At 37.9% G+C, this 13,273-nt stretch overlaps 1 protein-coding gene across 3 annotated transcripts in view; it reads left to right on the forward strand.

Moving 5' to 3' along the window:
• CACNB2 (calcium voltage-gated channel auxiliary subunit beta 2) overlaps window positions 1-13,273 on the forward strand; it is a 178,256-nt gene that overhangs the window by 143,257 nt on the left and 21,726 nt on the right. For all 3 annotated transcript variants that reach the window (XM_036759212.1, XM_036759213.1, XM_036759211.1), the window contains exons 3-5: window positions 410-532; window positions 3,572-3,708; window positions 7,621-7,697. In XM_036759212.1, coding sequence (XP_036615107.1) covers window positions 410-532; window positions 3,572-3,708; window positions 7,621-7,697 — 337 coding nt within the window. The remainder of the gene's footprint in view (window positions 1-409; window positions 533-3,571; window positions 3,709-7,620; window positions 7,698-13,273) is intronic.

Below are 13,273 nucleotides of genomic sequence, written 5' to 3' on the forward strand. Positions count from 1 at the left end.
GTACTTCTTTGAGGGTTCATTTAATTGCCTATATATTTTTAGTGAAGAATCATAAAGGAGATGATTTTAGTGCTGGACAGTGTGGTGAGCATTGAGTGCCATGCATGTGGTTATATCTTTGGGCTATATACTTTTAGGTCAGACTAGAAAATGTTATTTCAGTAATATTTCAATACTTCTATTACCAGCAATACTGTGAGAGGGGAAAAGAATTGGGGTAGTAGGAAACTTTAATATTACCAGAGATCTGCCTCCTTAAACAAACTATTTGTAAGGACATGAATTGAAAATGTTCGCACTTTGGAACTTGAGCTAAATATGTTAACTTGTTTTTCTAAGTGTTTACCACCTCTCAGTTTTTAAGAGCAAAACCAACCTAACCTCTTTTTTTCCCTTCCTTTTCCAATAGACAAAACCTGTTGCGTTTGCAGTACGGACCAATGTCAGCTACAGCGCAGCCCATGAGGATGATGTCCCGGTACCAGGCATGGCCATCTCGTTCGAAGCAAAAGATTTTCTGCATGTTAAGGAAGTAAGGGAAATGCCTTGGTTTTAAATTACTTTTAAATATTCATTTATATAGATTTTCTTCCTGGTTTGCAAAAACAGACCAAATATACAAATGTGTCCATGACCATGCCATCTAAGTTAGGCAGTTGTTCCTGTTTTTATATCTAGCCTGTTTTGGTTTTGTAGATTTTTCTTTAAAAATGCTTAACTCAGAAATTTTGAGATCTTTCACATGCCATGCCTATGGTAGTAATCATTCAGATAGTGCTTTAATGATCATATTTGCCTTGCTGGAAGAGCCTCATTGTCATCCTGACACTGAGTTCAGGTCTTCTGGACTTAACTCCCAGTGTGTTACCATCACCAGTAGGCAGGTCTCTGCATTCCAATGCCAGAATGATATAAATGCCTAACCAAAGACATTAGGAATTAATAAGCAGTAGGGCATAGGGATTGATCCTCTTTAAAATGCTGCTGAAACTTCCCATCATCAGGGAATAAAGTTTTAAAATACAGAGTTTAGGGAAAGTTACTCCGAATTAAAACTTTCCTTTGATGGTTCATTTTCTATTATTTTTATTAATAATTATTATTTAATAACAATTGATGATTAATATTTGTTAAATGTATATTACACAGAACAGAGGCAAGATAGAGACCTGTCCCTCAAATCCAGGAAGACCTGGTCTCAAGTGCCAATGACACATACAGGCTGTGTATGCGTGGGCAAGTATTCCAAGCAACTTTCTAAGACCATATATTGTAAAGAAAGTTTGCTAAAGGGAATTCCTTTCCTAGGAGTTCTCTATACCATTAAAAATCATAGGCCCAGCTCCACCCTAATCAAAAAAGAACATTATCCTGTCTCCTAAGATTGGGTTACTGTATTATATAGTTTTCTATGCAGCCTTTCTATAGCTAAAGGAAATCACTATCCGTATTCTTTGGAGGAACTTCTGTCTCATAGATATATCATATGCATAACATATGTGGATATAATCTTGAGACAGGAAGACACTATTGGACAAAACTGTGAAAGTTTCTAATGAAAAGAGTTGGGGGGTGCAGTTTAGGGCCCATCATTTCATTAACTTTTCAAAAGAAATGTGAATTACAGATTAGGAAGGAAAGACTGAGAGTGCTCAAGGAAGAGGGTCATGGGTCATGTTGAATCTGATTTTAAAAGAGGGAGCTAAAGCAATTTAATCACAGAGAAGCTGCCCCAGACGATTAAAGCTCAGAGAGAAGGATCTATTTTTCCACCATGGAAAGACAGAGGGGGAGGAACAAAACGGATGCTGTTATTTAGAAATGTTTGAAAAGGGGCTCAAGAAAACTGTGCCTCCAACTACTCTGGAGATTTTAAGGAATAGTAGAGAATTTTTCTGCGTGTTTAGAAAAATCTAAACAGAAAGTACAATAATCCTTCACCATTTACACATGGTATTTTAGGAGACAGAGGGAATAGCAAAATCTTGACTATTCAGTATACATTGAATCATGCATGTTAGGGTGGAAATGGAGTTTCAAAAATCTCTAATCCAAAGGCTCTTAAACTTCTTTGTCATGGACACCCTTGGCAATCTAGTGAAGCCTATGGATCCCTTCTAAGAATAGTATATTTAAACAATTCAAAGAAATGTTACATTTCAGTTAAAGATTAGTGAAAACAAAGAAACAAGTTTTTTTTTCCATTCAAGTTCATAAATCCCCTGAAATCTGTCCACAGACCTATTGAGGGTCTGTAGATCCCAAGTTGGGAACCTCAGCTCTCATCCAACCCTCTCATTTACAAATGGGAAAACTGAGGCTCCCAGCCTTTTGTAAGAGCATATAAGTGGTTAGTAGCGGAGCTAGAATGAGAACTCACATGTGTTGATTCTCAGGCCCTGTCCACCTTATGCCCATGTAGCTTGCATTTTCCTGAACAGTAAGGATTTTCACTATTTTGCCTCATTCCCCACACAAACCATATATGCTTCTCACCAATGACCCTTCCCCAATGCTTTGTCAGAACATGTACCTTGAATTTTAGTCTGGAAAATAATCACCATATCTAACCAATACATCATAAAATATTTTTGTACAAAAGGGAAATGACCCACAACAAAAAACAACATTCACTAATTCTCTTCCTAGGTAAACACATCGTGCAAAGCACTGAAGGAAGTACAAAGATAATGAAGACATGGACTTTGACCTCATGGTGTTTATACTTCACATAGAACCTTTAATTTATCTACAAAGCTATAACAGTCCTGCTTATGTGTCTTGAGAAGTACTGTGGTGTTGTGGAAAGCACCCTTGAGTGGGAGATAAATGTCCTGGCTTTGAGTCCTAATGTATCAAATGGTCTCACTAGGAAAGCCCCACTCAATGCTTCACTTTCCTTATCTGTAAAATGAGAGGATTGATCTAGACTGAGAGATGATTTCTAAGATCCCTTCCCTACTAAAGTTTATAGGCACATAGAATTATAGATCAGAGCATCCTAGAGCTAGAGCTGGATGGGACCTTAGTGACCATCAGTCAGCTCTAACTCTCTCATTTTACAGATGAGAAAACTAAGGCACAAAGAGGTTGAATGGCCACACATCAGTGTCTTCATGGCAGAATTTGAACCCATGTTTCCCTGATTTCAGGGCCAGTGTCCTATCCAAAATATTCATGTGTTGTAACCAGAAGGCATTGCTTGACTGAGTTATATCCAATCAAGAATGTTGTTCATTTCTATTTTATTAAAGAAGTTGTGCCCTGTTCAAGGCATCTGTAGGCATCATCAGTAGCAGACGTAGAGCTGGGTCTGGAGAACAAGGGAGCAGTAAAGAGTTAGCCCATTGATAGGTTGGCCACAATTAAGTATTTGAAACTTTGAATACTGAATATGTGAATCTAAGGGTGTGCTCTACTTTCTACATTTTAAATTTTTTAAGAGATTTGTAATGATAACTTTCTGTAACTAAAAAGCATGGATACAAAAAGTAAGCTTAATTAATAAAGAAATCTGAAAATTTTTGTACAATAACTTTGTGATGCATTTTTGTATTTTTTCTGTCTTCAGAAATTTAACAATGACTGGTGGATAGGACGGTTGGTAAAAGAAGGCTGTGAAATAGGATTCATCCCAAGTCCGGTTAAACTAGAAAACATGAGGCTACAGCACGAACAGAGGGCAAAGCAAGGAAAATTCTACTCCAGGTACAAAAAGGGAAAAAATCAAATATTTGTGTGAAAATGATGTGTTCGTTTAATAACACTGTCTTTGGAATCTCCAGGTATTTGCTGTATTATGAATGCTGTATGAAATAATCAGTGGTCAGTCAATAAGCATTTCCTAAGTGTCTGCTATGTGTCAGGCACTATACTAAGCACTGGGGATACAAAGAAAAGCAAAAGACAGCCCTTGCCTTCACGCGGCTTACAATCTGGGGGAAGGTAATGCACAAAAATGTTGAAAAGGTACCCAGCATGAGGTTATAATGAAGACCTGTAGCTACAGCCGGGAAATGATAAGTTGGCCTCACTAGGCCCCATCCTTAAATGGAGGATCTGGGGAGGAGCTCTCCAAGGTCCTCCTTTGACCCTCTCCACTCAGAGGGAGGGAGAGGTAGGTGCCAGGATGAGGGGTCACTAAGGAGATATGAGTTTCAGAACTGATGCGATCTTGCCTGGAAGATGAGTTACTGGAGACAATAATGAAGTCAGGAAATCATTACACTGAGAGTGATACGACCTCATGTTTTTATTGCAAGGCAACTTCTGTCTAATAAGACATCCACACTCATTGCATCTGACTTTGTCAACCAGCTTGGGAAGAAATCATATTCAAGACCAAAAAGTGCATCCCTAAAGTCTAGTAATTCAGAGTTGAAGTGTACTAGGAATATCCTCTGACTCTAAAATCTGAGGACCTCAATTTTCAGGACATCCAATAAAAGCAACCCAGAAAACTGCAGCTATACCTTATGTAAAGAGAAGGAGAGAAAAGAAACATGCAACTAAGAAATAAAATGCAAAGAACATCTTTCTTTCACTTTCACCTCAGAAACTCTGTTTTAAACTCCAGATGTGAAATATTTAATGGAAAGCCAGACTTCAAGTAAGCTGAAATTATTCTTCCTGATGTGAGCAGCACTCTTGTAGTCATGCCTAAATGATTCCCTAGTTATGCTTCTCTAACCAACTCCCTAGTACTGTTGTCTTAAGCAATCCCCTAACCAAATTGTAGAGTTGAGGGTGCTGGTTCTGGAGTCACAAAATCTGGGTTCATATCCTTGTTCTAACAGTCCTAGATGTATAACCATGGGCAACCTCTCAGAGTCTCAATATCCTGTGTAGTAGAATAAGGGTAGTGATACTTAGAAGGTGTTAAGGTCCATCAACAAGCATTTAGTATTATACTGTTACTATGTTTCAGGCCTTGCTTTCAAGGATCTCACAGTCTAATGGGGAGGGGGCATGGAACACAATGTACAAATAACTATGTGCAGACAAGATATATACTAGAATGATTTGGATATAATCACAGAGGGAAGGCGCCAACATTACCAAGAGAGACTTCTTGCAGAAAGTGAGTTTATTGGGGGATCTGGATGAAGCAAGGAGACAGAGATGAGGAGGGAGAAAATTCCAGAGATGGAGGACAGCCAGTGAAAATGCAAGAAGCCACTCTTAGAGGAGGTACCAAAAGTCACAACCTGACAAAAGATAGAAGAATTGGAATATGTTTGAAATTTGACATTTCTTCAAGATTAGCAGTGGAGAACCATTTGGCATTCTAAGTAGATTAACTTGTTGAAACATTTATTACAGCTTTCTATTTTTTCTAATATTTAATTGATATTTGAAATCAAAGAGAATGTGAAACAAATGCACTTTCTGGATTTGAAACTAGACTATATACTGTGTGCAAGAAGAGAGAGAGAGAGGGAGGGAAAGAGAGAGAGAGAGAGAGAGAGAGAGAGAGAGAGAGAGAGAGAGAGTAAGGGAAGGAGAGAGGGGAGAGAGAGAGAGAGACAAGGAGAGAAGGAGAAGGAGTTTGGGTTTTTTATGCTTTAGTCCTGTTAGTGATATGTCCTCACATCATTTCCAGAAACTGCTACCACAAATATAACTTTTTAATACTTACTACATTTTATGTGGTGCTCCAGGTCCTTGGTAAATGCCTTTACATATCCCTTAAGAGCCTTCCAGAGATTTAGGGCCTCCTATTAGTCCCCTTAATAAAGAAACACATTTTTAAAAAGCAATAAAAAGTCATTATACAATAACTCAGCCTACTAAGATTTTTACACTGCAGGTTGCCTTTTTTATCTGTATATTTAGTAATAAGTAAATATTCCCTTTTATCTCAGGCCTAGCTTCTTTACTTCTGCTTAAAATTGTGGTGCTAAGTATCAGGCAACAGAAATCTCTTTACCCAAGTTTCATGTTCCCAATTACGATTTGAGAATTAAATCTTCCTTTTGTCAACATTCTTTATCCAAGAAATGTCCATTTAGAGTTTTTTTTAAATAGATGAACTATCCAGTTATTCTTTATGCTCATTTGCCCCGAAATCTTTCCCCAGGTCATAATGAGTGCTCTGTTATACTTCAGAGTCCAGGCATTATGTATTATACAATCATCAAATTGCCTGTGATCGGAATCCTAGTAATTGAATATTTCCTTAATGTAGGATTGTGTAAATACAGGATATAGAGCTAGAAAAGGACCTTACAGATCATTCATTCCAACCTGTATCATTCTGCAGGTGAGGTAACTGGGACACAAGAATATTTAAGTGACTTGTCCAAGGTCACAGAAGCACTAAGAAGCAGAGTAGATCTGCATGGAAGCGCTCTGACCTTCAGATCCTATGTCTTTCCATTTCATGCTTTCAGCTTAGGGGCATACCATTAGTATTGGCAGGACCTTGGAGGTTATCTCAGTCAATCACTTTATTTTATAGATGGGGAATGTAAAGCCCAGAGGAGCTTATATGGCTTGCCAGAGGTCGCAAAGCCAGTAAGCGGCAGAACTAGGATTTGAAACCTGCTCCTCTCATTAAATCCAACACTTTCCATACAGGATTACATAAGGATCTGAGCCATTGCCTCAAAGCAAAATAAAGAAAAACCTTGTTATGTGTTTCTTAGTGAGATTTTTGAAGAATAGCAAGGTTTGGTATTCACAGATTCACCCTTCAGCTTTTTTAGGCATTAAACATTGTCCACATAATAAGGTTAAGAATGGTAAAATAGAAGCCAAGCAAGAGAGAAGGACTAATTTTATGCTTTAACCTTTTAGTTGCATCCTTTGCCTTTGATGGCCCCTAAAGACAAATTCCATGTTCACTGTTCAGCTATGTCTATAACTAATTTTTTAAATGAACCTGAAGGATGGCTAAATATTACCCTTCTATTCCCTCAAGACCTTTAAAAAATTAAACTTGAATGTGAAAAGAGAGACTGTGATATTGCTGATGTGCATTAATCCTCCAAGGATGCATATTGCAGCCTGTCTATGCCTGCTCTCTCAAGGCAGAAGCCTTATGCACATCTTTCCATATGTCCTCTACAGGGATCCATCTAATATATCAGTATACTTCATTGTTCACAATGGCAAATGCAGTTTCCATTGGTCACTTCTCCCTCTTTCTAGTTGATAGCCAACCTCTTTTTCTGGTCATAGATCTCTTGAGTATTATGATGCCTTCCATACACAATTCTTCATTAGTAGCATGTGGCAGCCTACTCGCGCCCACCATGAGACTCTGTCTTGCCCTTTGGGTGACCCTCCACTGACATTCTTCAACAGCTGCACTGTTCCATGACTCATAGCCACAGCACATCTCTGGGAGAATATGGCTGTCAGAAAGATGGCCCTTTGTTTCAGGGAGAAGCTTGGGTCATAAAAGCACTGCACAGTTTCCCAAAGGCAAACTCTCCTGCTTACTCCTTCTGTTCAATAACTGATTAAAAAAAAAGAAAACCTCCCCTGAGCAATCACCATTTGCATATTTGTAGGCCTGACTAATTGAAAACATTGCCATTAATAAGCAATTGAAATATGCCAGTCCTGTGATGAATGGCAGCTTTAATAGTGATTTTCTTTTTTTCTTTACTCCAGTAAATCAGGAGGAAACTCATCATCCAGTTTGGGTGACATAGTACCTAGTTCCAGAAAATCTACGCCTCCATCGTCTGGTAAGTAGGTGCTGAGTTGAACAACTGTATCATAGATTCAACACTTTTTTGAGGACTTACCTTATTTTATGCTTTAATTTGCATTGGATCTCTGTGTTGGGATGCCAGTAACTTTGAGGATGGGATATAGATTTAAAGGACCTTTTCAAATCATCTCCACCCCGCTGGCTTCCTTAAAATATCACCTGAAGCCCTATCTTCTACGAGAAGCCTTTCCCAGTCCTTAATCTCAGTGCCTTTCCTCTGAGACCCCAGTTTGGACTGTATGTGTCTTGTTTTGTGCATAGTGATTTGTGTGTTATCTCTCCCATTAGACTGTGAGCTCCTTGAGAACAGAGACTGATTTTTGCATTTCCTTGTATCTCTAGCATTTAGTAAATGCTCAATAAATACTGGCTGACTGATCTACTCATGAGAAACAGCATTGTTCTTGTGGAAATATGTAAGGGAAAGCACATGGGATGGGAACAGTAACTGCAAATACACAAACATAACAGAAAAAAGACCGAGGAGTCAGTAAACAAGCTTATCAACTCACTGTAGTGATCTAGGACATTAGCTCAATGGGTGAAAGCTAATGAGTCCAAAGTTTTAAATTAAGTCCTTGTTAGACTTTAAGCATTACTTAAAAGAAAAAAACAGAGACACAATCAGAGACTGTATCATTTAAACCTGCCTGTTTGGTCAGAAATGTTTTTGATTGTTCACAAGGAACCAAGAGTAGTGTGGGTGGCTTAGCCCAAGCTATCATCACTTCTATAAAAACAACTCATCAAATATGAAGGATATTTACTGAGAAAGCTAAAAATTGTAAGCAGAAATAGAAGTCGAGCATGGAGAAATTTCTACTGTGTTGGTTACTGACCTGAATCTTCTGTAACAGTAAGCCCGCATATATTGAGCATCAAGTACAGGCCGCTGTCCTTGGTGCTGTAGATCGGTGCAAAAGATGCTCTCACAAGGAGCTTGTAATCTAATTGAAGAAATTGGACAAACAAAACTAAATTAAAACCGTGGAGAATGACAGGCACAAAAATATACAATCATAGGTAGTTCAGAGACAAATCTACTAGTGAGAAGGATAAAGATTTCAGAGAGGATCATCTAGTAAAAAAATGGTTTTATGGAAGAAATTATTCTTCTCTTGAGTTTGGAAGGAAGGAAGAGAGAGTAACAGGCATGGTGGCTAGGAAATAACAGGTGTAAGAAAGGGCAAGCTTATTCCCTTGGCTAACCCTGTGAGTATAGTCTAGGGTGGAAAATATAAATGGAAAACAGCCTCTTGGTGAAACATTTTAAAGACCATTGATCTAAAAGAGTCAGTAAGATTATCAAAAAAGATGGGCAGAATAACACTTAAGAAGCCTGATTCTTAGGAGAAATTGGAGGTGAAAATAGGTTGAGAACAGGGAGTCTAGCAACAATGTGGAAATACTAAGCAGGTTAGCGAAATTATAAAATTGAGTAACAGGTTGCACTAACCACTATGTCCTAAGAATAGTCTTCCTCAGACAACTCCATTGATAACACCTCAGTTATGAGTGAACGGATTTATATTTTAGTTATACAACCATAGTGATTTAATTCCTACAGCACCGTGACATGATTTTATCTCCATCCTCCATTAACATTCAAGATTTTACTACCAGCTCTTTTCTGAAACTTTGTCTCCTGTGAATGATGCTACTCTCCTGTTTCACATGCTATCCTTTTGCTTAAGTTGTAAGGAGTAGGCAAAGGAAATTCTATTCTGGATGTGATTCTGACTAATGAGAGAAGGGGCCAATGAGGGTATAATTGATGGAAACCCTGGAGGTAAGTGACCACTCCAACTTAGAATTTGTGATGGAGCAGGCTAGGAAAGCCAGGCATAATGTGATGTGTACTTTGTTTTAGGAGAAGATTGCTCAGTGGGTTGACCCCATGACCAAAAATTCTAAAAGGAAAGCTAGCTTAGGAGATTTGGGACGCTCTTAAGTCACAAAGAAAAATCTCTCTAATGAAGAAGGGGGGAGTCACTAAAGAAAAAAATGCAGATATGCCGAGTAAACTCATCAACCAACGTAGATTTTTTTTAAAAGACATGTATAGAAAATGAAAACAAGGGCAGTTAATGAAGTATGAATATAAAAGTATGGCATGGTGCTATAAGAATTGTATCAGTGTGTCCTTTTTTATCTTGATTTTTCTTTTTTACATTAATTTTTTAAAGAAAAATGCCTTTTCTCTCCCTTTCACTTTTTCCCTCTTTGGAAAAAAAAGAAAGAAAAACATAACTCCTTGTAAAAAATATGCATGGTCAAGCAAAGAATGAGCTAAAATTGACAAAGGCTATTTTTTTATCCTAAGATCTTTAAGGGACTGCGAGCTCAGTATAATTTAACAGTTATGATTTAGCTGCCCCCCCCCAAAAAGCGTAAAGCAATGTCAGATGGCATTGAAAGAGTCTAGAACTGATCCTACAGTTCTTTGCCCCACTCCAGCTATATCAGAAGTATCATGTTCAGTTCTGGGCATCACCTTTTAATAGAGATGCTGATAAGCAGAAGGGAAACTGGCATGGTGAAGATCATGCTATATGAGATTATGTCGAAGGAAGTAATAATGAAGATGAGATAAGAAGACACAGGAGAGAGATGTTATGTTATGCTTCTGTTATGTAGTCCAGTATTCCAATTGCTAAGCTTCCTTAACCATTCTCACTACATCTCCATATTTGTTCAATTGGGGTTGGCCATTCTATTCTTTCTATCTGCTCCAAGAAAGGGCTCCATGGGAGAGGGAAGGTTAAGTCTTTTAGCCACATTCATAGGAAAACACATCAGCATCAAGCCTTTAGAAGTCATTATTACTGTTTCCAAATGAACCCAAGTGTTCTCATACACAAGAGTTGTATGAGCAATATTAACAAAGAATTAAGTTCCAACAAGTAAATTGGAAACTTCTTCCAGGATCTATGTTCCATGTAAAGGGATGAAAAAAATCAATCATAATTTGACCATAGTAATCTGTGGCCAGACACCTAGACCATGTCACAATTGAACTGTGAGTTTCCCCAATATAAAAATTCACAAATTTATAACCTAGAAATTTAGAGGCATCAAGCTCAGTGTCTGCAAGTAGACCACAAATCTCCCAAAACTGGACTAGATTAAACTGTAATTAGGAAATGTCTAACAAAATAAATAAAAATACCATATAATGTAAATAATATTAATTTGTGGTTTTCTTAGTCAATATGCAGCCTATTTTTATTTGAGTTCGACACCACTGATCTAGATAGCCACCCAATTGATTTAATTCCTTACTCATGGCAGACAGGCCATACCCTCTAAACTCACTAGTTTTTCTAGCACCCTTGTGTATGATAGGTACCAAATAAATGTTGATTGAATTGAATTGGACTCTCTCCCTGGGCTTGTTTCTGTTGTTTAGACAACTTATTTTCATAAAAGCCCAAATGCTTAATAAATATTTATTCGGCTTGCTGTTTCCCCAACATGTATAAATGGGAAAGTGAAATTGTTTGGGAATTTACCATTTGAGGGCAGGCTTACCATCTTTGTCAGGCTCTTCCATATTCCGGGAATAATAACATACTGAATCTGATTCGGTAAATGGAAAGAACGGTCAAAACCAATCAAAACTGAATGCTGTTAAATTATAATGAACGAGCTTGGGCCCAAGGAAAAGGCATGAGACTGCCCCTTCCCCCCTCCCTTAGCGGAGAGAGAGGACCAGTGTGTGTGAAACATTGAATATAATATCAGACTGTTTTGATGGACTGCTTAGTTTTGCTAGGTGTGACTTTTTCCTCTTTTTTCTTCTTTGTTTTTTAACAAAGTTATATAATGTTATATAACGGTTTTATAATGTTATATAACATTATAACATGTTTTTATAGTAAAAGTGACTGGAGTGGTGAGGAAGGTAACTTGAGAAACATAAGCAATGTGAAAACAAGATAACAGTAGCATTTGTTAAAGATGATGAATCTTCAGTCGTATCGTGGCCACCTCCTTTCACAGCTATACGCTATTCGGGAAGAGATTTTTCCATACCAGGGGGACAAATTTGCCTCTCTCCATATACATATGCATCTAAACTGCTTGCCCGCTGCTGCTCGAGAGGCACGTTCTCAGTTCATTTTGCCTATGATTAGGGCTGACTCTTGTTTTCATTACTCCATACACTTCCTGTTTAGCCACGTGATGAGGGACACAACAGATTCCCAAAGGTTAAAATGGGACAGAATCATTCGATAGCCATCATAATTACTAAACCAGAAAGAAAGGCAAAACCTCTCAGATTGCTTCCTGTTGCTCAAAAGGGGTAGGACGGTTACTCATCCTACTTAGAACAGAACCTGTCCTACAGCTGGCTACTGCTGAATATTGGGCTACTTTCAGCTTAGAAGCAAGGGTCTCTTCTTTGATCTCCGTTTCCTATGTGTATTGGTTTTGTGTGAAAGGTTATGTTTAAAATATTGTGCTATTTCTCTGTAGCTAATGGATATCCTCCCATTGTTCTAACGTGATATTTTAAGAAGAGGTCATTTCCCAGTGAACAGTAGATGATCTCTACTAAAATATGTGAAGCAGTGGATGAACACACCAGAAAAAAAAAGCATGGTATGGTAGCCAGAAGAGTACTGGTCCTCAAGCCAGAAGGACGGGATTTAATCCCAGTTCTTTCACTGAATAGCTTAGATAATCACTTTTTTTGATTCTTTGACTTTTTCATCTTTCATCTGCAAAACAAGTGTAATAATGCCTGTCTAACTTCACAGAGTCATCATGGGGTTAAAATGATAGTAATGTGAATAGACCAGAAAGGGCTTTACAGGTATAAGATATTGGTATAAAAAAATATTGAGCAAATCATAACCTAGGAGTCAGCAGCCCTGAGTTCTAACTCAGACTCTGGCTCTAACTAGCCATGTGCCTTTGGCTATGACATTTAACTTTTGAGAGCCTCAGTTTCCTCAACTGATTCTGAGGTTAAAGGGGCCTGCTACTGTTTGATTCTAGTATGTAAGGTAGTGGAATATTTTGAATAGAATCCCGAAGTGGGAGTCAGGAAGACCTGAGTTTGAATCTAACCTCAGGTGGGTAATAGCTGAATGACTTTGGGAAAATCATTTAACTTCTTCTTTCCCTGTTTTTCTCCATCTGTAAAATAAGGATAGGAATGGCATCTATATCCCAAGATTGTTGTGATGATCAAATAGGATAATGGACTTAATATCAGTTGTTATTATCATAAAGTAGCTCTAGTTTTTGAAAAGAAATTCTACATTTTGAAGTGTTAGATTATACAATCATCAGATACAGGCCTGGAAAAAGCCTCCATTTAACAGATAACAAAATGGGGACTCCGAGTCTCATGAGTTTCTTAAAGTCATTCAGCTAATCTATGGCAGAACCAAGTCTGGAACCATGGTTTCTTGACTGTTGATCCAATTCTCATTCTACGTCATTCTACCTCATTTCAATAGAAGTAAAATAATGATTTGCTGTCTTCCTTCCCCAGGCTGATGTCATTTGACTTCATTAAATTAAGTACTTTCTCATTAT

The sequence above is a fragment of the Trichosurus vulpecula genome, chromosome 5 (assembly GCF_011100635.1).
Source record: "Trichosurus vulpecula isolate mTriVul1 chromosome 5, mTriVul1.pri, whole genome shotgun sequence".
Lineage (NCBI taxonomy): Eukaryota > Metazoa > Chordata > Mammalia > Diprotodontia > Phalangeridae > Trichosurus > Trichosurus vulpecula.